At 46.1% G+C, this 24,379-nt stretch overlaps 1 protein-coding gene across 7 annotated transcripts in view; it reads left to right on the top strand.

Annotated features, from left to right (window-relative positions):
• Window positions 1-24,379, top strand: part of CREBBP (CREB binding lysine acetyltransferase) — a 149,559-nt gene that overhangs the window by 4,466 nt on the left and 120,714 nt on the right. For 2 of the 7 annotated variants that reach the window (XM_084761929.1, XM_084761926.1), the window contains exon 1: window positions 12,124-12,362. The exons of the other annotated variants lie outside the window; for them this stretch is intronic. In XM_084761929.1, coding sequence (XP_084618055.1) covers window positions 12,278-12,362 — 85 coding nt within the window. In that variant the 5' untranslated portion in view covers window positions 12,124-12,277. Of the gene's footprint in view, window positions 1-12,123; window positions 12,363-24,379 lie in introns of those variants that run through there. 7 annotated transcript variants of the gene reach the window in all.

The following is a 24,379-nucleotide window of genomic DNA, read 5'->3' as shown; positions in this document are numbered from 1 at the left end:
GTTATTTTCCCAGAGCTAGCATTATAGGTAGGTGCTATCAAGCCTGGCTCTTTTCATGGGTACTGGAAATTTGAACTCAGGCCCTCATGTTTGTACATCAAGCACTTTGCTGCCAGCCATCTGTCTGCTGAGCCCCAAGCCAGAATGCTCTCTGTGGAGCCTCGGCCTCTAGGGAGTTCAGAAGGTTCACTCTGCAAAGTGAGAGGACGGTTTGTATTTATTTGATAGTTGGCTAGATTCATTTGTGAAATCTAAAATTTAGGTGCATTTACCATCATTATACATAGTGTGGCCTAGGATCCTCTCAATGGTAGGGGCAGACTTGGGACCCAGCACGTTGTCTCCTCCTCTGAAATGTGTCATTTGTTTTGTTTATTATTTTGGGTTTCTTCAAGCATGGTCTCCCTCTGTAGCCCAGAAAGGCCTGGGACTTGCTATGTAGACCAGGCTTGTCCACAACATTTGACACCTTTCCTGCCGCTGTCTCCCAAGTATTGGGATGACTCCTGGCATGCCTCATCATGCCTGGCCTGTTTAACACTTGGTGACAAGTCAACAATTTCTCAGAGTTTCACAGCCATCAACCATAATCGCATTTTTTGAGACAGGGTCTCATATAGCCTAGGCTAGCCTAAAATTTCCTATGTAGTCAAGGCTGTCCTTGAACCCCTGGGATTACTGCTTCTGCTTTCTGAGTGCTGTTTTTACAGATGTGCATCATGCTAGATAGCATCCTCTTTTCAAGGTCCATCCATGTTGTTGCATGTTAGTGCTTTATACCTTTTTATTGGCTGAGTAATACTTCATTGTATGAATGATATAATTTTTTATTTGTTCATTAATTAGTTAACGGACACTTGAGATATTTGGGCTTTTTGGACATTGTGGATAATATTGCTAAACACATTCATGTACAAGGGTTGTGGAAGCATATATTCTCTTTTTTCTTTTCTTCTTTCTTTCTTTCTTTCTTTCTTTCTTTCTTTCTTTCTTTCTTTCTTTCTTTCTTTCTTTTGTTATATACCTAGGAATGAAATTTGTGGGTTACATGGAAATTCAATACTTAACTTTCTTTCTTTCTTTTTTTGGTTTTTCGAGACAGGGTTTCTCTGTGTAGCCTTGGCTGTCCTGGACTCACTTTGTACACCAGGCTGTCCTTGAACTCACAGAGATCCACCTGCCTCTGTCTCCTGAGTGTAGGATTAAAGGTGTGCACCACCATGCCCCACTTAAATAAATCTTAAAGAGAAAAAGAGCTGGGCAGTGGTGGCGCACGCCTTTAATGCCAGCACTCGGGAGCCAGAGGCAGGCGAATCTCTGTGAGTTCAAGGCCAGCCTGGTCTACAAAGTGAGTCCAGGACACCAAGACTACAAGAGAAACTCTTGTCTCAAAAAACAAGAGAGAGTGAGAGAGAGAGAGAGAGAGAGAGAGAGAGAGAGAGAGAGAGAGAGAAGAAAAGGGATATAATAGACATATTCACTTATAAGCATAAACATATTTCATTCATTTGTTACACCCCACCCTGCAGGATAAGATACATACATTAACAACACAAAACTAAACGTGGAGGATATGTCTTTTGGGTGAGCACTTCTGAATATTCAGGAGATCATTATGTCTTATCATAACAAACTATTTCAGGAAGAAAAAAAATGTGAGAAAAAGCAACTCTTGTCAGTTCATGAGACAAGGGCAATTTGAACAGAGGAAATTACAAGCCAATCTCATCTATGAGAACAGAAGCAGAAATCCTAAATAAATATTAACAAACCAGACCTAGCAATATATTAAAATGATAAAAACAGAAAAACAAACTCACAATATAATTAAAATCATACAAAGCTTGCAGGCATGGTGGTACGTGCCTTTAATCCCAGCACTCTGGAGGCAGAGGCAGCCAGATGGATCTGAGTTCGAGGCCAACCTGTTCTACAGAGTGATTCCAGGTTAGTCAAGGCTATACAAAGAAACTCTGTCTCAAAAACAAAAAAACACTAAATAATCATATAAGGCTTTATCCCAAGAATAAAATGTAGGTGGAGGGCAAGAAATCTTCAGGTACCTCTCAACATTGTTTGGTTTTTTTTGAGACAGGGTTTCTCTGTGCAGCCTTGGCTGTCCTGGACTCACTTTGTAGACCAGGCTGGCCTCGAACTCACAAAGATCTGCCTGCCTCTGCCTCCTAAGTGGTGGGATTAAAGGCGTGTGCCACAGCCACCACCACTTGGCTTCAACATTTTTTTCTTCTCTGGTTTACACACAGGGTTTCTCTGTGTGTAGCTTTCCTGTCCTGGGCTCAGCTTCAACATTCTTTTTTGTTTTAACTTGTGCGTGTGTGCTTGCGTTTACACAGGTGCAATGGGGTGCATGTGGAGAACAGAGCATAACTGCTGCAGATTGGTTTTCTCCTTCCTTCCACTGTGTGGGTCCCAGGGATCACACTCAGGTCATAGGCTTTGGCAGTAAGGCCCTCTACCCACCAAGCCTTATTTATTTATTTATTTAATGTATAGGACTAATCTGTTTTCCTGTACAGAAGAAGAGGGAATCAGATTCCAGTACAGATGGTCGTGAGCCACCATGTGGTTGCTGGGAATTGAACTCAGGACCTCTGGAAGAGCAGTCAGTGCTCTCAGTGCTCTTAACTTCTGAGCCATCTCTCTAGCTCCACTTCCCTCTTTTTTGAGGCAGGCTTTCTCACTGGCCCTGATGCTCATTAACTACAAGGTTGGCTAGGTGACCATCAGACCCCAGCGATTCCCCTGTCTCTGCCTGCCAGGTGTTGGGATTATAACTGCATGCTATACTGCCATACCTGACTCTTTGCCCAGTTTTAGATTTGATTATCTGTTGATATGGAGATACAAGTCCTCAGATATATGACTAACATATAAAGAGAGAAGTTAAGCGGATGTGGCGGCGCACGGCTTTAATCCCAGCACTCTGGAGGCAGAGGCAGGTGGTCTACAAAGAAAGTTGCAGGACAGCCAGGGCTACACAGAGAAACCCTGATGTGTCCAGGTGTTCCTAGCTACTTAGGAGACTAAGGCTGGGGACACCTTGAGTCTAGGAGCTCAAGGTCAGTCTGGACAACACAATGAGGAGGCTCCATCTCGGGGGGAAAAAAAAATTAAAACCTAGATGTGGTAGAATATGCTTATAATCCCCAAACAGGCAGGAGGATTGTGAGTTTCTGCATGATCTGTGTAGTAAGACCCTTTCTACAGCAAAGCCACATGTGCATGTGTGTTTCAGATGGCATCATTCTCCTGCTTTGAAATGTCCTGACGGCTACCATCCTACAGGGTCCTAAGACCCATCAACACACGCCTACTAACTTTCTGCCCATCTCTCTCTCCCTTCAGCTCCCTCTGATGTTTCATCCCTTTGCCTTTGTGTTGTTTCTGGAACAAGACGCGCTACTGCTTGACCTTGACTCCATCCTCCCCTCCACAGGGTTTTCTGTGTAGCCATGGTCTGGCTGTTACAGAATTCATTCAGTAGACCAGGCTGGCCTCAAACTCACAAGAGACCCTCCTGCCTCTGTTTCCCAAGTGCTGGGAGTAAAATCATGTGCCACCACACCTGGGTGACTTCACTTTCCCAAGATCCATCATTTCCCTTCTTTTTAAAAAGAGATGTATGTAGCCATGCTAGCCTCGAGTTCAAATCAATCCTCCGTGTTAGCCTCCTGGATGCTGGAGTGACAGGCACGCTCCATCTAGGCTGCTCTCTAAATCCTTCTGCAGTAAAGGCTGGCTTTGAACCTCAGTCTCCTGCCCACACCTCCCAAGTGATGCCATGCTTACAATTATGAGATGCTTTGGTACAGACCCTCTCTGACTCCCTCCCTCCCTCCCTCCCTCCCTCCCTCCCTCCCTCTCTCTCTCTCTCTCTCTCTCTCTCTCTCTCTCTCTCTCCCCCTCTCTCCTCTTCTCTGGTTTTCTGAGACAGGATTTCTCTGTGTAGCACTGGCTGTCCTGGAACTGGCTTTGTAGATCAGGTGGTCTTGAACTCACAGAGATCTGCCTGACTCTGCCTCCCAAGTACTAGGATTAAAGGTGTGCATCACCATGCTGGGCCTACATACCAGTTGTTTCTTTCTTTTTTTTTCTTTTTCTTTTTCTTTTGGATTTTTGAGACAAGGTTTCTCTGTGTTAGCCTTGGCTGTCCTGGAGTCACTTTGTAGACCAGACTGGCCTCGAACTCACAGCGATCCGCCTGCCTCTGCCTCCCAAGTGCTGGGGTTTCTTCCTTTTTTTTTTTTTGGTTTTTCGCGACAGGGTTTCTCTGTGTAGCCTTGGCTGTCCTGTAGACCAGGTTGGCCTCGAACTCACAGGGATCCACCTGCTTCTGCCTCCCGAGTGCTGGGATTAAAGGCTTGCACCACCATGCCCAGCTTTACACACCAGTCTTTTAATCAGCCAGTAAAGATCACTTTACCAAAAGCCTCAGTTTCAGGAATAGGCAGAAACCCAAGTCTGAAGACACAAGTCAATATACACGCACGACTGTTCCCAGACTTCACTGGGAGGCCCATCTTGCACGTACCTGTTGATACTGGTTATAGCTGGGTTGAGGGTAGGTCTGGGCAGTGGGGGGTGGTGGTGGGGGTATATGGGGTGGGATTATAGGGGCCACAGCTCCCATAGTTGTAGGCAGGTGGTGGTGGAGGTGGAGGCAGTGGAGCTGTGTAGCCCTGGGCATAGTCTCCTTGGTTGTAGGGCGGCTCTGAGACAGGAGGACAGCAAGGGCATGCGGCATTTCTTTTTCTTTCTTTTTTCTTTTCTTTTTTTTTTTTTTTTTTTTTTGTTTTTTGAGACAGGGTTCCTCTGTGTAGCCTTGACTGTCCTAGACTCACTTTGTAGACAAGGCTGGCCTTGAACTCACAGCGATCCGCCTGCCTCTGCCTCCTAGGTGCTAGGATTAAATGTGTGCACCACCACGCCCGGCTCCTTCTTGCGTTTACATGGTGCTAGGGACTGGACAAAAGGCCTTACAGTAGTGGCTAGGAACTCTGGCACGGAGCTAAACTTCTAGTCCTGTTTGACATTTTATTTTGAGATAACATCTTGTTAAATTACCCAGGCTGAAGCTGGCATCTCTGTAAATTCAAGGCCAGCCTGGTCTACAAAGCGAGTCCAGGACAGCCAAGGCTACACAGAGAAACCCTGTCTCTGAAAAACCGAAATCAACCAACCAACCAACCAACCAAACAAACAAACAAACAAAAAACCAAGTTACTCAGATTGGTCTTGAACTCAAAATCCTCTTGCCTTAGGTCCCTGGGATTGCAAGCCTGCACTACCAGGCTGGGCATCTGTCTTTTTTTCTTTTTAACCATTTTCTCTGTTTTCTCAGTCACCACTTACTGTTCTCTAGATTACTGGAGAATAGTATATTTCTATAAGGATATTGATTAGCTGTCTCCCTAGAATCTCCCTACCAAAGATAAAGACTTTTTCCTGTCCCCTTCCCTGATGTATTGTGAATTCCCAGAACAGTCTGGGCTCAGGGAAGGCTCAGCATAAATACTTTTTTTAAAATGTAATATTTATGTGGCTCTTCTCATGAATGATTGTAAAGCCTGGGCGCCATTGGAGAGTTTGGAGCAGAGCAGTGTCTTGGCCTGACTTAGGTTTCTGAACACTCCCTGTGAGCGCTGAGATACAGACTGTGGTGGGACAAAGTGGGACAGGCGGCAAGTGGATCCGAACTCCTGAAATCCAGGTAAAACATGGCAGTAACTTGAGCCAGGCAAAGTGACTAAGCAAGGTTAGACTTTGGATATAGTTTTGAACTAGGGGATTATGATTTTTGAAAATTTATCTATTCTTATTCCATATTTTCCAGGGTGACAGAGATAAAAGAATGCAGAGTGTTGGTCCTCAGTGAGGACCCCTCTTGTTGTGTGAGCCTGACTTCAGATCACGGAGTACAGTTCCCCACAACTCACAGAAAGCCAGACCCAGCATCAAACTTGTCTATAATCCCTGTGCTCTTATGACAGGACAGAAGACAGACACAGGGGACCCCGAGAAACTTTGTAGCAACGAGCAACAAGGGACCTTGTCTCAAGCAAGGTGCAAGGTGAGGACCAACACCAGAGGCTGTTGTCTGACTTCCTTTTATGTAGCCTTGGCTGACCTGGAACTCGCTCTGTAGACCAGGAGGGCCTTGAACTCACAAAGATCCACCTGCCTCTGCCTCCCTAGTGCTGCAATTAAAGGCGTGCGCCACCACCACCCTGTCTTCTGACTTCTCTACATGCATATACAGAACACACACAAAAACATATAACACAAAGAGCACACACATGCACACACACAGTACACACATACACATACACACACACACACATAAACACAACACACATACAGACATGCATACAAACAATGCACAACACATATACACATACATACACAATACATATATACACAACACACATGCATACACACAGCGCACACACATACATAAACAACATACATATACACAACGCATTTGTACACACACATGCATACATACAACATAAAAGTGAGGTCTGGGATGGAGACTGAGGGTCCACATTGACATTTAAGCTGTCAGCCTTATTTATAGATATGAAAGGCAGTGTGGTGGTGCAAGCCTATCATCCTAGCACTTGAGAGACAGAGGTAAAGATGACCACACATTCAAGGCCAGTGTGGTCCATATAGGAAGTTCCAGGTCACATAGTTCAGGGTTACATAGCAAGACCGTCTCAAAAGATCCCAAACTAGCCAGGTGGAGGTGGCGCACACCTTTACTCCTAGCTCTTGAGAGCCTGAGGCAGGTGGATCTACGTGATCCGGGACAGCCAAGGCTACACAGATAAAGCCTGTCTCAAAAAAACCAAAACCAAAACCAAAATCCAAAACCAACCAACAACCATACAAACAAAAAACAGAGCCAATTTTGTTTTTGCTTTTGTTTTTTCTGAGACAGGGTCTCTCTGTGTAGCCTTGGCTGTCCTGGACTCACTTTGTAGACCAGGCTGGCCTTGAACTCTCAGCGATCTGCCTGCCTCTGCCTCTAAAAACAAAACAATGGTCCAAGCCAGGCCCTGTGGCTCTTTTCCTGCTGCCTGCAGATCCAGATGTAGAGCTGTCAGCTATCTCTGCATGAACCCTGCTGTGATTATAACGGATGAAACCTCTGAAACTGTCAGCTGGCCCTGTAAACCTAACTTTTAGTCAGCTGATGTAATTGTCATCTTGGAGGCTTCCTGCCTCCTTCTGCTGACCTAGGCCTACTCCTGGAAGCTTGTAGCCTCCACACAATCTAACCTAGGCCTAGAATGTTTTCAACCTCTGAGACTTACTGCTTAATGAGCTCACCCTTACTTGTTCTTTCTGAGTTCTGGGCTGGCTGGTTCAACTCAGCGGTTCTGGCTCAAACTCTTCTCCCAGCTGACTTATTCAATCTGGCTTCTTGCTTGGCCTCAAACTAACGCACCAGAGCCTGTCTTCTGGCTTCTTCTCATTTTCTGGCTCATTTAGTCTATACCTGAGTTTTCTCTCTGCAACCGATCTCTCTATTACTGTCCTGGTAAAAAAAAACTGCCTCCCCTCTCTGTAAAACTGCCTCTTTCCTCTCTCTTCTCATGAGAGTTGGGTGTATCCTATTCTGTCAAATCTTCTCTGACTTGTCACTTTTTCTGCCACTCAATTAAACATCGCTTTCTTTCCTTTTGTTTGCTTTTTGTTTTTGAGACAGGCTTTTTGTGTGTGTGTGTGTGTCTTTACCTTCCTATGGAATCAAAGGTATATACCACCATGCCCAGACCTAAGCATTTCTTTACCTGAAACTTGCTCTATACCAAGCTGGCTTTGAACTCACGAGATCTGCTTGTGTTTGTCTCCTGGGATTAAAGGCATATCTGTATTCCAGCCAGAGCAGCCATTGTTTCTGGATTAAAATTCCTCTACAAGTCCCAGTTAAATACTTTCCTTTATAAGAGTTTCAGTTGTCATGTTTTTTCTTCACAGCAACAGAACACTAAGACAGAGACCCTGTTTAAGAAATAAAAGCTTGCCAGGCATGGTGTGGTGCACGCCTTTAATCCCAGCACTCGGGAGGCAGAGGCAGGTGGATCTCTGTGAGTTCCAAGGCCAGCCTGGTCTACAGAGCAAATTCCAGGACAGCCAAGGCTACACAGAGAAACCCTGTCTAGCAAAGAAAGAAAAAGAAAGGAAAGAAGAGCTGAGAGCAGGAGTGGTGGAGACAGCTACAGAGGAACTCTGCACAGGAAGGAACGGACCGAGCCCTGTGGCATCCCAGCATCCCAGCATCCCAAGCTCAGAATGAAGAGGAAGCATCATGAGAGGGGCCCGGGCAGGAAGGTGTACTGAAAGCAAGATCCTCAAGAAAGAAGCGGTCATTGTGTGGGAGGCTGCTCACAGGTCAGGATGAAAGATGAGAGGCCGAGGAGAAGGCCCTGAGTGCAGACCCAGCACTCACATAAAAGCTGTGCATGTGTGTCTTGGGGGCCCTTGCAATCCAAACTCTGGAGGGGCAGAGCCAAGAGGGTACCCCGGAGCTTGCCGGCCAGCCATTCTAGCTGACTCCCTGAGCTCCAGGTTCAGTGAGAGACCCTGCATCAAAAGTAAAATGAATGCCTTAGGGGGTACTTGGCACTGACTCCTGGCCTCCCCAGGCATGTACACATAGGTGCAAATACACTTGCTACCTACAAGTGTACTGGTACATAAAATTATAAACAAGGGAATAGATGATTAACTACTATAATTCGCAATTCTGTGAACACTGATATCCTTACCAAGTACAGTTTTTAGTGGAACACTGAGTGGAATTCTATCTAGAAAGATGTGGACTTTCTACATCCTGCCATGAGGGATCCTGAAGGAACACAGTGTCCTCACCAAGATGTTGTGGTGGTGCACACCTTTAATCCCAGCACTGGAGAGGCAGAGGTAGGCAGATCTCTGTGAGGTTGAGGCCAAGGCTACGCAGAGAAACCCCTGTCTCAACAAACCAAAGGGGAGGGGGCTCAGTGTCTAAGAACTGTGACCTTGGTTCATCCTTACCACACCTACTCCAAAGTGTAAGGACCATGATTTTAAGTTGTCTTTGTAAAATGGAGTATGACCCAGTACCTGCCCACAAGCTGGGGAATGACTCAAGCTCAAGGATACCCTAACAGACAAAGTATTTACCAAGCACTTCCTTTGGGGAAAGAGCCTGTTTTTTTCTAGGTGGCTAGCCACTATTCAATGGATGAGTAGGCCTTCAGGGTAAGCCTACTCTTCTTAATAGCCAAAGGCCACAGAACTGGGAGGAGACCTGAGACTACATCCACTCAGTCATAAAATTCACAAACCTGCTTTTTGATTGAAACCATAACCCTGACTGAGCCCTGCCCTCAGTGAATACAATGCCCTACGCGGAGACCAACACCCAGGGCATTTCAGTTGCAGAGTGATGCTGGTCCCCTGTCTCTCTGTGGTTCCACAAACTTCCTCCTCTCCTGTGAAAACGAGCTGAATAGTCTGGTTATGATTTCCCATGCTTGTCACTTTAACTCCTCAAGTAGAGCTCACGGAGACTTCGATCTCCTAGGACCTGAAGTGGGGGATAGAAGGGCTTCTATGAAGCATATGTGAGGTTTGGACTGGGTTTTGGAGAATGAATTATTGTGCTAGTGACGGGGTTGTCAGTACTGTGAATAGTATTGACATAAGTATAAATGATGCTGAGAAAGACCTAGTGGAGCGGTGGATGTGGGATGCTGATGGGGATAGGGTGGTGGATAGAGCGATGCAGAGAACGACCTAGTGGAGCGGTGCATGTGGGATGCTGATGGGGATAGGGTGGCGGATAGAGGGATGCTGAGAACGACCTAGTGGAGCGGTGGATGTGGGATGCTGATGGGGATAGGGTGGTGGATAGAGCGATGCTGAGAACGACCTAGTGGAGCGGTGGATGTGGGATGCTGATGGGGATAGGGTGGCGGATAGAGGGATGCTGAGAACGACCTAGTGGAGCGGTGGATGTGGGATGCTGATGGGGATAGGGTGGCGGATAGAAGGGAAAGATAAAGAGGTGTGGATAGCACAAACTTTGAACAGTGTCACAAAAATGTGTACCACTCAATCTGGCCCAATTATTGTTACATATGTGTGTGTACACATACATCATGTTTACTTTATGTTCTTAGCGTTTCTCTTTTTCTTTGTATAGGAGGAGCCAATTAGTTTTTCCTCTTTTTTTTTCTTTTTGCAGAAAGGTAATTTTGGTACTATGTAGTGAAAAAACCAAAAAACAACGTGAAATACAAGAAGAGCTTATGTAAGGAGTTGTTGCCTCAGATCTGGGCATGGTGGTGCACGCTTTTAATCCCAGCACTCAATCGGGAGGCAGAGGCAGGTGGATCTCTGCTAAACTCAAGGCCAGCCTGGTCTACAAATCGAGTCTAGGACAGCCAGGGCTGTTACAGAGAAACCTTCTCGAAAAAACTTAAAAGTTGCCCCAGTCAAAGGATGGGACCATGATGGAGAACACACCGGGTGGCAGCGGTGTGGGTATAGATGTGGGGGAGACTGGCTACATCGTGGGCAGATGGGAGGGAGGGGCCCAGGTTTGTCTGACTCACAGGTTTCTGGCTTAGGAAACAGGGGTGCTGTTGATACCTGGAAGATAAGCACTTCCGAGTTAAGCTTGGTCTTGGTACCAGGGCCCTTCCCAGCTCCAGGAGCCTCTTCCTCTTTCTTCAGTTGGCAGCGTTGGACCTGGGTCCATCATTTTGGGCTTGGGAATGGGCACTCAGGAGCCTCGTGGTGCCGTTGGTAAACTTTGGGAGAACACTTTGGCTGGACTCTCGACCTGTCATTTTTTTCCCCTCCGTGATCTTGGAAAAAGTTGCTTTGCCCCCTCCGGCCTCAGTTTCCCCATCTTCACACACTCCTGCACAGACCCCAGGACTTTCTGTAACCTGCAGACGCCACTTCGCCATCACTAGCACAGGTCGAGGGGAAGAGGCGCGGGTTGCGCTGGCGACTTCCCAGTCCCATGTCACCCTGGAGGCTCGCAAGCAAGAAGGCGAAGAGCCAGCTTCTAAGAGGCAGAGCTGCCGGGGCGGGACCGGACTGCCTGGGCTCTGACCAGCGCCGACTCCGCGCCTTGGGGGCCTAGGCTCCAGCCCAGGGCGCCCTCCCCGCGCGTGCAGCGTTTCTGACGCCGTCAGAACAAAAGTGGCCGCCTGCTCTGCGTCCCTCGCGTCCCGCAGGCCCGGCCCAGCGCCGCAGCCCGCTGCCTCACGCACTGCCGCCGCGCCTTCGACCCTTCCACCCGAGCGCGCTCGGCTCTTTCCGCCGCAGTCGGCGCAGGTGGAGGGGGCGGGGCGGGGGCCGTGCGTGGTGACGCCGCGGGGGGTGACGTACAGGCGTGCCCCGCCCCCTCCCCCTCCCCGTTCAGGCTCTGGAAAGAGAAGAAAAAAAACTTTCTTTTTTTTTTAATTGAGGAATCAACAGCCGCCATCTTGTCGCGGACCCGACCGGGGCTTCGAGCGCGATCTACTCGGCCCCGCCGGTCCCGGGCCCCACAACCGCCCGCGCACCCCGCTCCGCCTGGCCGGCCCGCTCCGCCCGGCCCTCGGCGCCCGCCCCGGCGGCCCCGCTCGCCTCTCGGCTCGGCTTCCCGGAGCCCGGCGGCGGCGGCGGCGGCGGCGGCGGCGGCGGCCGCGGCGGCACGGGGTGGGGGGGCCGCGGCGCGGCGGCGGCCCCGCTCGGCGCATTGTTTTTCCTCACGGCGGCTGCGGGCCGCGGGCGGGCGGCGGAGCCCGGAGCCCCCCGGTCGTCCGGCCGCGGGCGAATTCATTAAGTGGGGCGCGCGCGGGGGGGAGGGAGGCGGCGAGGCGGCGGCGGCGGCACCACCATGTTCCCGGGCGCCGCCTGAGCCGCGGGGCCGGGCGCCGTCGCTGCCAGCCGGGCCCGCGGAGGCGGTCGGGCCGCTGGGTTGCCCGGGCCGCGGAGTGTCGCGCTCGGGAGGCGGGCAGGGGGATGAGGGGGCCGCGGCCGGCGACGGCGGCGGCCGGGGGCGGGCGGTGAGCGCTGCGGGGCGCTGTTGCTGAGGCTGAGATTTGGCCGCCGCCTCCCCCACCCGGCCTGCGCCCTCCGCGGCCCGGCCCGCGCTCCTGCGCTCGCTCCTCGCTGGCTCTCCTGCTCGCAGCCGCCGGCCCGACCCCCGTCCGGGCCGCGTCGTGCCGCCCGCGCTCAGGGCTGTTTCCGCGAGCAGGTGAAGATGGCCGAGAACTTGCTGGACGGACCGCCCAACCCCAAACGAGCCAAACTCAGCTCGCCCGGCTTCTCCACGAATGACAACACAGGTGAGGCTGGGGCCAGGCTCGCTGTCAGAGTCCGCGGCGGGGAGGGAGCTGAGGGTCGCTGTGGCGGGACACTGTTTCGGGCCTTGGGCTGCGCTTCGCGGGTGGAGAGGAAAAGTGGAGCGGGGGCGCGGCCGAGTGTCCGCACGCGTGGCCGGCCGGGATGACAGCGGAGGGGACCTTGGAGGTGTGGAGGGAGAGAATGCCACTGAGAGGTAATGAGTGCTTTCAGGATCGGAACCCCCCACTCCAGGCGGTGCAGTCGCGGACACTGCTGCCCGCCGGCTTCTGAGTTGCAACTGAGAAGTTTCTTGGAATGTGTTGCTTGGGAAAACGCTTAGTGGTTATTTTGAAACTCTTGATTCGTTTTTCTTTTTTTGATCACCTACTTCCCCCACCCCCCAAACCCCAAACTTCATTTGCGAGATGTCATCAAAGTTGCTGTGGTGTCTTTCATTTACGTACATAACCTTAAAAGAAGCTAGCATGCTTTAAAGTCCATGTGGGCTCCAGTCTGCTTTTTAGTGGAGATGTAAAATTTAAAAATTAAGGGCTGTAGGGGTTCCCCCCCCCAGAAAAAAAAGTAGCAATCTAAATTCTTCCTCCGGACTCACTAAATAGCTTCCTTGCAAACTTTCTTAGGTGATCGTATCAGATACCCAAGAGTTTTCTGTTCATTCTGTAGTTTAGAGTTGTCCTGGACAGTTCTATGGTAACATTGCCAATTAATTATTTGTATTTCCTCTTTTAAGCTCTCCTTCCTATTAAAAACTTGTGCGCTACTGCGAACAATGCCGGCTCAGCGCAACTAGCATTTCTCCAGTACCGTGTTCTTGTAGTGGCGGCATCTGAAAGTCAGTTTCTGATGAATGGGTCCAAATCAAATTACGTTGCTGCCTGCAGATTGGTGCTAGACACAGATGTTCAAGTCCTGGAACTCTTTTCCGTGACTTTATTGTGTACTAAAAAAATTTCTACTGTTGAAACAAAACTTGGATTTTGTGGCTTTAATTTAAATACTGTTCCTGGAATCCAGTCATGAAAGGAGATGTGTAATATTAGTTAATGTAGAAATGAGAGATGAGTGTCCTCTATAACTCTCAGGAGATTTCTGTTGCCTTAAATTTTGTTCAGTAGAGGGAAGGAGTAAGTGCTTTGCAGATAGAGAAAAGTCTCTAATGGTACTTTACTTTTTAAATGACAAGTTTTGAGTTTGACTTTTATTCTTATAAAAGTGTACTTATTGACACGAGAAATGTGGAAACAATGGTTTAAGTGCCGTCGTGCAGAATAGAGCCTGCTTGCTTTGGTAATCTTGCCGTGTTTAAGGCAGAAGACTGTAATGTGAAGTGTAGATCACAGCAGGCAAGTTTAGTCCTGGAGCTTGTTTCCTCCGACACTGGTAACCTGGAGACTTTGCAGCTTTGCTGTTACTCAGTGAAGTTATTGTAGTTTTTTTTTTTCCTTTCTTAAAAGTTGGGCAAATTAATAATCGGGCAACAAAAAGACCCATAGTATTTTATACATCCAGCTGTTAACAAGATGGAACCCAAACGATGGCTTTTTTGTTTCGTTTTGGTGGAGTTTATGTTAGTGGATGGTTAGATATTTACTTAATGTGCTGCTAATCAGAGCAGAACTTATCAAAAAGGGTTTTCCACAATTAACCACTTTGCCCCCTTTCCAACTTTTATCCAGGAAAAGCACAAAAGTCCTTTCATATTTCTAAATGTATGAAACAAAAAGTAATAGTTTCTAATGATTCTGATTTAAATGATTAAAAGAATAAAATGCCAGTCATATTGAGTCTTTGGTTATATGAAATGCACCATCACATTGTAGGGTGGGCTGTGAACACATTTAACAAGGTGAAACATTGTCAAGAGTAACAGTCTAAGATCCAGTAACAAGATAGACAGATCTTAAAGATGCAAATTAAACAAATGGCTGAAGTATTTATGTTAAATATATTTAAAGAAGTGACAGCCGGGACATAGAAGGATAACATTGAGAAATTGAATCTTGTTTTTGTGAGTTGTGTTTCAAGCCTCCAGGAGAAAATTAGGCTACAGTGGGCAAAAAGTGTGTTCTGAGCACAAGATCATATTTGAGGGAGGGGATGGAAGGAGAAGAACAGAGCTCTAGACACTTGAGGAGCAGCGGCTATCTGAACTGTTGTGATACAGGCTATATCTTTGGGGACTGTCTTGTGAAACCATCAAGTGCATTTTAGCTGTGTTTCTAGGGATGGTAGTGGGTGGAAAGAGAGTGTATCCCAGGCACTCTTGATGTTGAGGAGCCTACCAGGCCACTGCAGTCCTTGGAGTTCACCAAGGGGAGTGGCCATGCATGCATACACCACTCCACTAGGGGCCAGGCAGCATCTGAGTGATCAACGCCTTTGTCACTTAAGATGGGGCAGAGCACATCAAGGAAGAGGGAAGGTTCCTGGAGGAAGGGTAGCAAGTGCACGGAGAAACTGCTCTTCACCCCACTATAGGTAGTTCTGAGTGGCACAGAGTCAGATGGTATCAGTATTGTTTTCTTATACTGTGTTGAAGCGTTAAGCATTTTGTAAGAAAAGGGGGCTTTGTATTACCAATATTTTGCTGGTTGTGTTTTGGAAACTTTCTCTTATGTCCAAGTTAAAATAGCACATTCTAGTATCTTTTAACACCAGAGATTCATGACGGAACAGTGTAGGAGAAATATACTCAGGCAAATATTAGGCTTTTGTTTTTTGTTTTTTGGCAGTTTATACATTCATGAAAATTGTTAAGGTTTTTGTTGTTGTTTGCTTTTTTTTTTTTTTTTGAGACAGGATTTTCTCTCTAGCTCTGGCTGTCCTAGAACTTGCTCTGTAGACCAGAGTGGCCTGGAACTCAGAGATCCACCTGCTTCTGCCTTCCAAGTGCTGGGATTAAAGGTGTGCGCCACCTCCCGGCTGTTTGTTTTTTGAGGTAGAGTATTGCTGATTATTAGTTCAGACTGGCTTCGAATTTGATGTGTACCCCAAACTGGCTGTGAACTCTGGATTCTCCTGCTTTAGCCTTTTAAATATTAGTATTGTAGGTGTACACTATCACACTTAGTGATCTGGGAAACTTTATGGTAAAATTTGTGTGTAACAAATAAACCATTTTAAAAATGTTAGGGCCAGCCTGGAGTGGTGGCACATGCCTTTAATCCCAGCACTCAGGGAGGCAGGGGCAGGCAGATTATCTGTGAGTTCGAGGCTGACCTGGTCTACAAAGCCAAGTCCTAGCTCAAATAAAACCCAGCCAACCAAGCAAAAAAGTGTAAGGCCAGCAAGATGGCTTAGGGGGAAAAGAAAGGTGCTTGCCGTGTAAGCCTAGTGACCTGAGTTCGGTCTTCAGAACCCATATAAAGGTGGAAGGAGAGAACTGATTCCACAAAGTTGTCTTTTGACCTTTAAGTATGACATGACACTTTTTGCTTTTTTTGAGACAGGGTTTCTCGGTGTCATCCTGGCTGTCCTGTACTCCCTTTGTAGACCAGGCTGGCCTCGAACTCACAGCGATCTGCCTGCCTCTGCTTCCCAAGTGCTGAAATTAAAGGCGTGTGCCACCATCTACCAGAGACACTTTCATCTTTCTCTCATACACACAAAATAAAAATTTTAAAGTTTTAAATTTGTTTTTTGAAAATTGAACACAGGTATATTTTAGCCTAAACCATTGTGGTGGTATTTTGTAATGCCTATGCCTTCAAAACAAAACAAAACAAAACACCAGGCTGGCTAAACAGAGAAACCCTGTCTCTGAAAAACTAAAAAAAAAAAAAAAAAAAAAATCCCAAAATAAAGAAAAACCCACTTTTTATTATATACGTACCCAAGACTAACATCAAATTGGCTGGCCTTGAACTTGTTATTCTCCAGCCTCAGCCTGAGTTTTGGCTGGGATTACAGAAATGCTCTGTGGTTACTAGCAAAAAGTTAACTTTTCAAGAGGCATAATTTTCCTATGTTGTCCAGGCCAGCCCTCAATTCTTAGACTCTAGTGAACCTCCTGCCTCCGCTTTCTGAGTATCTATAAATCTCTTTAAATTCAGTATAAAAGTATTTTTAGCCGGGTGTGGTGGCGCACGCCTATAATCTCAGCACTCGGGAGGCAGAGGCAGGCGGATCGCTGTGAGTTCGAGGCCAGCCTGGTCTACAAAGTGAGTCCAGGAGAGCCAAGGCTAACACAGAGAGACCTTATCTCAAAAAACCAAAAAAAAAAAAAAAAAAAAAAAGGTATTTTTAAAGAAAGCTTGTGGTGGTGGTTAGGCCTTTAATCCCAGCACCTGGAGGCAGAGGCAGACCAATTGCTCTGAGTTCGAGGCCAGCCTAGTCTACAAAGTTAGTCCAGGACAGCCAAGGCTACACAGAAAAATCCTGTCTCAAAAACCAAAAAACAAAAAAAGAAAGAAAGCTTGTGGTAAATAAATACGCATCTTTTACTACTGAGTGCAAATCTTCATTGTGTTCAGTCCTTTATGTGTCACAATACTCTTCTCTGAGCCATCTCAGCAGCAGATGAAGAGAAGATACAATAATTGCTGTTTTCTAGATGAGGACCAGTACCTTAAGGGGTATGGTCTCCAGAGCAATAGTTAGAACCACATCTAGATTGTTTAAAAAAAAAAAAAAAAGTCAGAGATTCAGGTAAGATGGCTCAGCCTGTAAAGGCACTTGCCCCCAAGCCCCAGAATTTGATTTTGATTGCAATATTGCACACAGTGGAAGGATAGACTGTGACTCCTGCAAGCTGTCCTCTGATCTTCATACATAGGTCATGACACATGCATGACCATGTAAGTGCATGTACATGCATGCACACACACAATAAATACGTGTATTTTTTTTAAAAGGGTATCCTAGCAATTTATTTTATGAATTTGGACCCTGGTTCAATTTTCAGCACCCACATGGCAGCTCACAACTATCTGTAACTCCAGTTCCAGAGGATATGGACTCTGTAGATACTGCACATTCTGCACAGTATCCATGCGGGCACAATATTTTTTTTCCTAGACAGAGTTTCTCTGTGTAACAGCTCTATCTATCAGTAGTGCATCAATTATACAAAGCCAATTTTAGCAAGTTCTTTTTGTAGACCAGGCTAGCCTTGAACTCAGAGATCCACCTGCCTCTGCCTCTGCCTCTGCCTCCCAAGTGCTGGGATTAAAGCCTGCATCACTACCTCCCGACGCTGTGTGTGTGTGTGGTGTGTAATTTTTTTAAAACTTGACTCATTGAGTGATATTTGCCAGGTTTCAGTAGCATCAACTTGAACTAGTGAATTAAAGACCTGTATAGGGGCCTGGAAAGATGGCGCAGTGGTTAAGAGCACTGTCCTCTTCCAAAGGTCCTGAGTCTTATTCCCAGTAACCACATGGTGGCTCATTACCATCTATAATTTGGTGCCCTCTTCTGGCATGTAGGCACACGTGGGAAGAATACTGTATAAATAATAAATAAATACATCTTAAAAAAAAAAAAAGGCCTGTGTAGGCCTGTGATGTACAACTGTAATTCCAGCACTTTGTAGTCTAAAACAGGAGGGGGCTAACCTAGGGAACATTATGAGTTCTGGGCAAGCTTGTGCTACAAAGCAGGTCTTAATTTCTCTGTCTCTGGTCCCCCGCCCCACCCCCCACCCCCAGCTGTCCTTTTTTAGAAAATTTATAATTTATGGTTCTTTTTTTACTTTATTATTATTGTCTTTTCTAAATAGGAGTACAAGTTTTCATAGATGTAGGGCTTTTCATGACTGTATCTTGCCATGAAAGTACAACCTTTTGAGTTGCACTGGTAGCTCCTCAGAGAAGGTGCTGTCAGTGGTGCCATAGTGGTAAATCAAAAGGTTGGGAGGTTCTGCAATGACTGTCACTTTTTGTTGAGACAGGATATCATGTAGTTCAGACTGGCCATGAATTCCTGATGCTTCTGTTGCTACCTCCTGCGTTGCTGGGATTACAGATATGCTCAACTGTGCCCCAGCTTGATTCGGTAACTTTTGTTTTGTTGTTTTTTCAAGACAGGATTTCTCTGTGTAGCCTTAGCTGTACTGGCTTTGTAGATCACATTCATCTGCCAGCCTCTGCCTTCTGAGTGCTGGCATTAAATACCACCACTGAAAATGGCTTAGAAAGGAACTGAGGCTTTATTTCTGCATTTGGAAATTGATGCTTAGGTTGTAAGTCAGAGGTCTACACCTTTAATTTCTGCCATTGTGGTCGGCTTTCAGGGTGCCCCATTTACTTAGGTCTCTGCAAATGCTGATTTACAATATTTCTACTTCATGTTTGAAAATAAAGTAGTTTAAGATGGGGTGACTAATAGGCCTTCCTTTGTTAAGGTGAAGTATCATCTTATTGTGGGTTTGTAAAGATTAGGAAAGCTTGTTACTTAAGTTCTCAGGGTTCCATTAGTGAGGGTGTTACCTCTCTATCTTACTCAGGTCAACACTTGGAATATAGTTAAGAAATTAGAAGGTGTGTTCATTCTTTCTTTTTGTGTTTTTGAGACAAATTTCTCTGTCACCTTGGCTGTCCTGAACTTGCTTTGTATGTAGACCAGTCTGGCCTCGAACTCACAGAGATCCTCCTGCCTCTGTCTCCCAAGTGCTGGAATTAAAGGTGTGTGCCACCACACCTGGCTAAAGTTGTTTTCTTGAAAGAAAGGCTAGAATTGGAGAGTTGTCTCGGTGGCCAACCTGGTCTCCAGAGTGACTTCTAGGACAGCCAGGGCTACATAGAGAAACCCTGTCTCAAAACCAGCAAAACAAAAATTAAAAAAAAAATTTTTTTTTGCTAGGCGTGGTGGCACATGCCTTTAATTCCAGAATTTGGGAGGCAGAGGCAGGCAGATCTCTGTGAGTTGGAGTCCAGGACAGCCAGGACTAGACCTCTCAGAGCTTTTCCTGGTAGGTACTGTGAACATTAAAAATTAAAATGATTTTGCATCATTCCTACAGCTCACTAGCACCAGGAGTATACCCCACCCCTTTATGTAATACCTGGATTGGTAAACTTCTGTAAAGGGCCAGAGAGGACATATTTCTGTTCTCTTGCTCTAACCATTCTACTTTGTGATTTTGTCAAGAACTCAGCCACAGATAGTATGTGGAGATGGCTGTCTCCTCTTAAACTTCAGTGTGAAAACTGGCATCCAGAGAAGTTTCCCTTGAGCCACAGCTTGATCTGAGTCGCATGGTACTCTTGGTGTTAGGACCAGTTTGGAGTAGTGATTGGCTGTGGCTGTCCTAGCGGTAGCATAAGCTTTCTAAGACTTTTGCCCCTGGCCTGGACAGTGACTATTAGGTAGGGTAGGATGAGCACTTCACAGTAGGAGAGTCTGTCTCTGTCTCTGTCTGTCTGTCTCTCTCTCTCCGTCTCAGTTTTTTCTGACACAGAGTTTCTCTGTGTATATTTGGCTGTCCTGGACTCACTTTGTAGACCAGGCTGGCCTCGAACTCACAAAGATCTGCCTGCCTCTGCCTCTCAAGTGCTGGGATTAAAGGCGTGCACTACCACCGCCCGGCTAGGAGGCTTTCTCTTGAGTGGCTTTTTTTTCCTTTTTCTTTTTTCTGTAATAGCTTTACATACTATATTAAAATCAGGTAAGTTTAACAGAAAGCCAGGTAACTTCATAAGGTAGCTTTGTTCTTTTGTTGGCCATTTTGCTTTTTGCTGACCTGAGTAGGCCACAGCATTCTTTTCCCTGCTTCTTTGTCACTTCAGGTCCTCAACTGCCTCACTTTTCTGTGAAACTGGATGGTGAGTATCTCTGTTGGAGCTGGTATAGATTTCCCACAATTGCCCTGCTGGTACTGAGCACAGCACAAGGAAGCTTACTTGCACAGTAGTAGGTCCTTAGGAGATGCTTAAGACAAAAAGTGAAAGAATGTACAGTTTTTGTCTTTGAAAAATGCTCATAGTTTTCTCCTAAGATTTTGCTTTTCCACTGCTTGATCCATTCTTTGGGTCTCCTATCCTTCTCTCTGTTTCTCTTTCAAGAGTTACATCTAGATGTTCTCACCGTCGGTAACCTAGCTGTTGAGCTCTGGCCAGGTTTCTACTCTCTAACCTCAGTTTTCTCATCTGTAAAATGGATGATGGTTATATTATATTTGTTTATATTTCGTGTGTTTTTCCTGTACCAATTTGTGTATTACCCTTGGAAGCCAGAAGAGGCCATCAAATCCCCTGGAACTGGAGTTACAGATGGTTGTTAGCTGCCCTGTGGGTGCTGAGAATTGAACGCAGGTCCTTTGGAAGAACAGTCTGCTGAGCTCTCTCTCTAGCCCCTTCACTGGAAACATCATAGCTATGAAAATGTAAAACTTTAAAAATTTATGTGTTCTGTAAACTCGTGATACTTTTGAAACACATTTCATGGGCTTCTTAAGTCTTGCATGTGTGATTCTCTTCTGTTCTTTACCCACTGTGTGCCTTAAAATTCAGTTGGAGATACCTGTTAGGCATTATCGCTGTATGGGGGACTTTCTTTTCTTTTCTTTTTGAGACAGGGTTTCCTCTTTTTTTTTTTTTTTTGGCTGTCCTGGACTCGCTTTGTAGACCAGGCTGGCCTTGAACTCACAGCGATCCACCTTCCTCTGCCTCCCGAGTGCTGGGATTAAAGGCATGCACCATCACTGCCCAGCTTTCCTTTTTTAAAATTATTTATTTATTATATGTATATAGCGCTTTGCCTGCGTGTACACCTGCATGTCAGAAGATCACATTATAGATGGTTGTGAGCCACCATGTGGTTGCTGGCAATCGAAGTCAGGACCTCTGTGTAGAGACCAGAAGAGCAGTCAGTACCCTTAACCCCTGAGCCATCTGTCTCTCCAGCCCTCCCCCCCTTTTTAAAAAGATTTATTTATTATATGAGTGCACTATCTGTACGTACACCTGCACACCAGAAGAGGACATCAGATCCCACTAGAGATGGTTATAAGCCACCATGTGGTTGCTGGGAATTGAACTCAGAACCTCTGGAAGAGCAGATGGTGCTCTTAACCTCCGAGCCACCTCTCCAGCCCTCAAATCTCTTTCCTCTATCTTATCTTGGCTGTCCTGGACTCGTCTTTGTAGATCAGGCTGGCCTCAAACTCACAGTGATCTGCCTGCCTCTGCCTCTGGAGTGCTGGGATTACTTGGTTACTTGATGGCTTTCAGTGGTTTAAAATTGTTCAGTCAAACAATGAAGCAAAACTAAGAAAAGAATACAAAATGCAATTAAGTAAAAATGGGCAAGAGAGTGACCCAAAGAGGATGTATTTACTTCCTATTGTTCTTAGTGCCTCAATGTGTCAAATCCCAGGGAGCTGGGATTCCGCCTGGGTTAGGTGGGTCTTCTTAAGTCTTGCTTTCCTGGCCTTCCTGCTGTACCACAGTGCTAATCTGTCAATTGAGGAAGCCCAGCTCTTTCCCTAGTCTTCAGGGCTGGAGACAGGACCCTGGCCATGCAGGTCTTTTTTCCTGGGTATCACAGTACACATAGATAGCTCTTGTATAACTCCTGTTTATTTCCAGATGTCTCTCAGAAGCCTTCTCCTCGGCATGCCCTCTGTCCTCTGATGTAATCTGGTGTTGTTAACATGTACCCTTGCCCTTCACTCATTCTTAGTTTTTGTGTTTTTGTTTTTGAGACAGAGTTTCTGTGTCGCCCTGGCTATCCTAAAATTTACTATATTTTAATATGTTATATTATTAAGAGGCCAGGGTGGCCTTGAACTTACAGAGATCCACTTGTCTCTGACTTCCAAGTGCTGGGATTAAAGGTGTGTGGCCCCTTTACTAATTCTTTTTCCTCCTGTTATTGAAAATAGTGTTTCTCCCTCTCCTTATATCCTGATTATAGTTTCTCTTCCCTCTACCTCTGTTCCTTCACTCCCTGGTCATCTGGACCCACCCTCCTTTCTGTCTCATTAGAAAACAAAACAGGCTTCTAAGGGATAATAAGAAATACAAGATCAAAGCTGGGCATGGTGGTGCACTTCTTTAATCCTAGCACTTGGGAGGCAGAGGCAGGTGGATAGCTGTGTGTTCAAGGCTAGCCTGGTCTACAAAATGAGTGTAGGACAGCCAAGGCTACACACAGAGATCCTGTTTGAAACCCACCCCCCCAAAAAAAATTATAAGATCCAACGAAAACTAACACATCAGACTGTAGGACAAAAGGAAAAGAGCCCAAGAAAAAGCTTAAGAAAGCAGACCCTTTTGTTTGCACACTCAGAAATCCCATAAAAGCACTAAAGTGGAAGCTATAATGTATGTATGTATGTATGTATGTATGTATGTATGTATGTATGTATCCAAAAGACTAGTGCAGGCCCTGTGCATGGTGCCTCAGTCACTGTGTGTTCATATGTGCAGTGATACTGTAGATTTAGAGGGTCTTGTTTGGGACCCTCCACCCTCTCCGGCTCTTACACTCTCTCTGAGTCCTCTTTCACAGGGTTTTCTGAGGCCTGATCCCATTTAGGGCTGAGTGTTCCAAGGTCTCTCGCTCTGCATAGTGTTTGGTTGTGGGCCTCTGTGTTGTTCCCATCTGCTGCAGGGGGAAGCTTCTCTGACGAGGGCTGAGCAGGGCTCTGAACTAGGAGTGTAGCAGAGTGTCACTAGGCGTCATTTCATTGCTACGCTCTTTTAGTAGAACAGTGGTATTTGATTTTACTCAGGGTCCCTGGACTATCTAGTCTCAGCTTCTTCATCACCAAAGTAGTGTCATGGGTTTTATCTTGTGGAGTGGATCTGAAGTCAAATTAGATACTGGTTGGTTACTCCCACAAGCTTTGCGCTAGCATAGCATGCAGGCAGGACAACATTGTAGCTCAAAAGGTTTGTGGCTGAGTTGGTATTTACTACTAACATGTAGGGTACCCTCTCAACTTCTCCATGTTCAGTGAGTTGTGTAGGTGTTGTCTTCAGCGATAGAACCTTGCAGTCAGTTTGTGGAGAGCAACCTATAGTTTTGGCAATAGCCTGCATTTGGGGGTTCTCATGAAACTCCTTTGGCCAGCAATTCAATTAGATATAACCCATTCCTGGTACTAGAAGCTTCATTTGATGACTCTGTCTCCCCCATCTTTTCATTTTATTTATTTAGTTTGTATGTGTGTGTGTATGTATAAATAAATGTAAATATATGCCTCTCCTGTATTAGGTCACCACACTTCCCCTCAAATGGTCCTTAATTTAATTTTCTCTCCCTTTATTCCCTCCCTCATCCTGTCTTCTCTCCTTTCCAGCCCCCCTCCCCATCCATCCCTAGCCATGTATTCTATATCCCTTTCCTAGGGAGATCTTTTTGTCCCCCCAACCCCTTACTGTACTGAATGCCTGTCATTCTGTGGATTGTAGTTTGGTTATCACTGACCTAGTGGCTAGCTAATAGCCACATATAAGTGAATACATACTATATTTGTCTTTCTGGGTCTGGATTACCTCACTCAGGATGGATTTTCTAGTTCCATCCATTTCCTTGCAAAGTTCATGATTCTATTTTATGTTTAAATAGTTGAGTAATAATAGTCTATTGTGTAAATGTGCCACCTTTTCTTTATCCATTCATCTGTTGATCGGCATCTAGGCTGCTTGCAGTTTCTGGCCACTATGGATAGAGCAGTAATGAACATGGTTGAGCAAGTGCCTTTGTGGTAGGATGAAGCATCCTTCGGGTATATGCCCAAGAGTGGTACAGCTGAATCTTGAAGTCAGTCGATTCCCATTTTCCTGAAGACCCACCACACTGGTTTCCATAGTGGTTGTACAAGTTTGTAGTCTCATCAGCAGTGGATGAATGTTTCCCTTTACTCAACATCCTTGCCACCATGACCTGTCACTTATTTTATTGATTGATCTTGGCCATTCTGTTAGGTGTAAAATGAAACGTCAGTACTGATTTGCATTTCTCTGATGACTATAGATGTTGAATATTTCTTTAAGTGCTACTCAGCCATCTGAATTTCTTTTGAGAATTCTTTGTTTAGAGCTGTACCCAA

The sequence above is a fragment of the Acomys minous genome (genome assembly GCF_964271855.1).
Source record: "Acomys minous genome assembly, chromosome: 16".
Taxonomy (NCBI): Eukaryota; Metazoa; Chordata; class Mammalia; order Rodentia; family Muridae; genus Acomys; species Acomys minous.
Note: the sequence above shows the minus strand (reverse complement) of the source record. Positions and strands in the feature narration are given on the sequence as shown.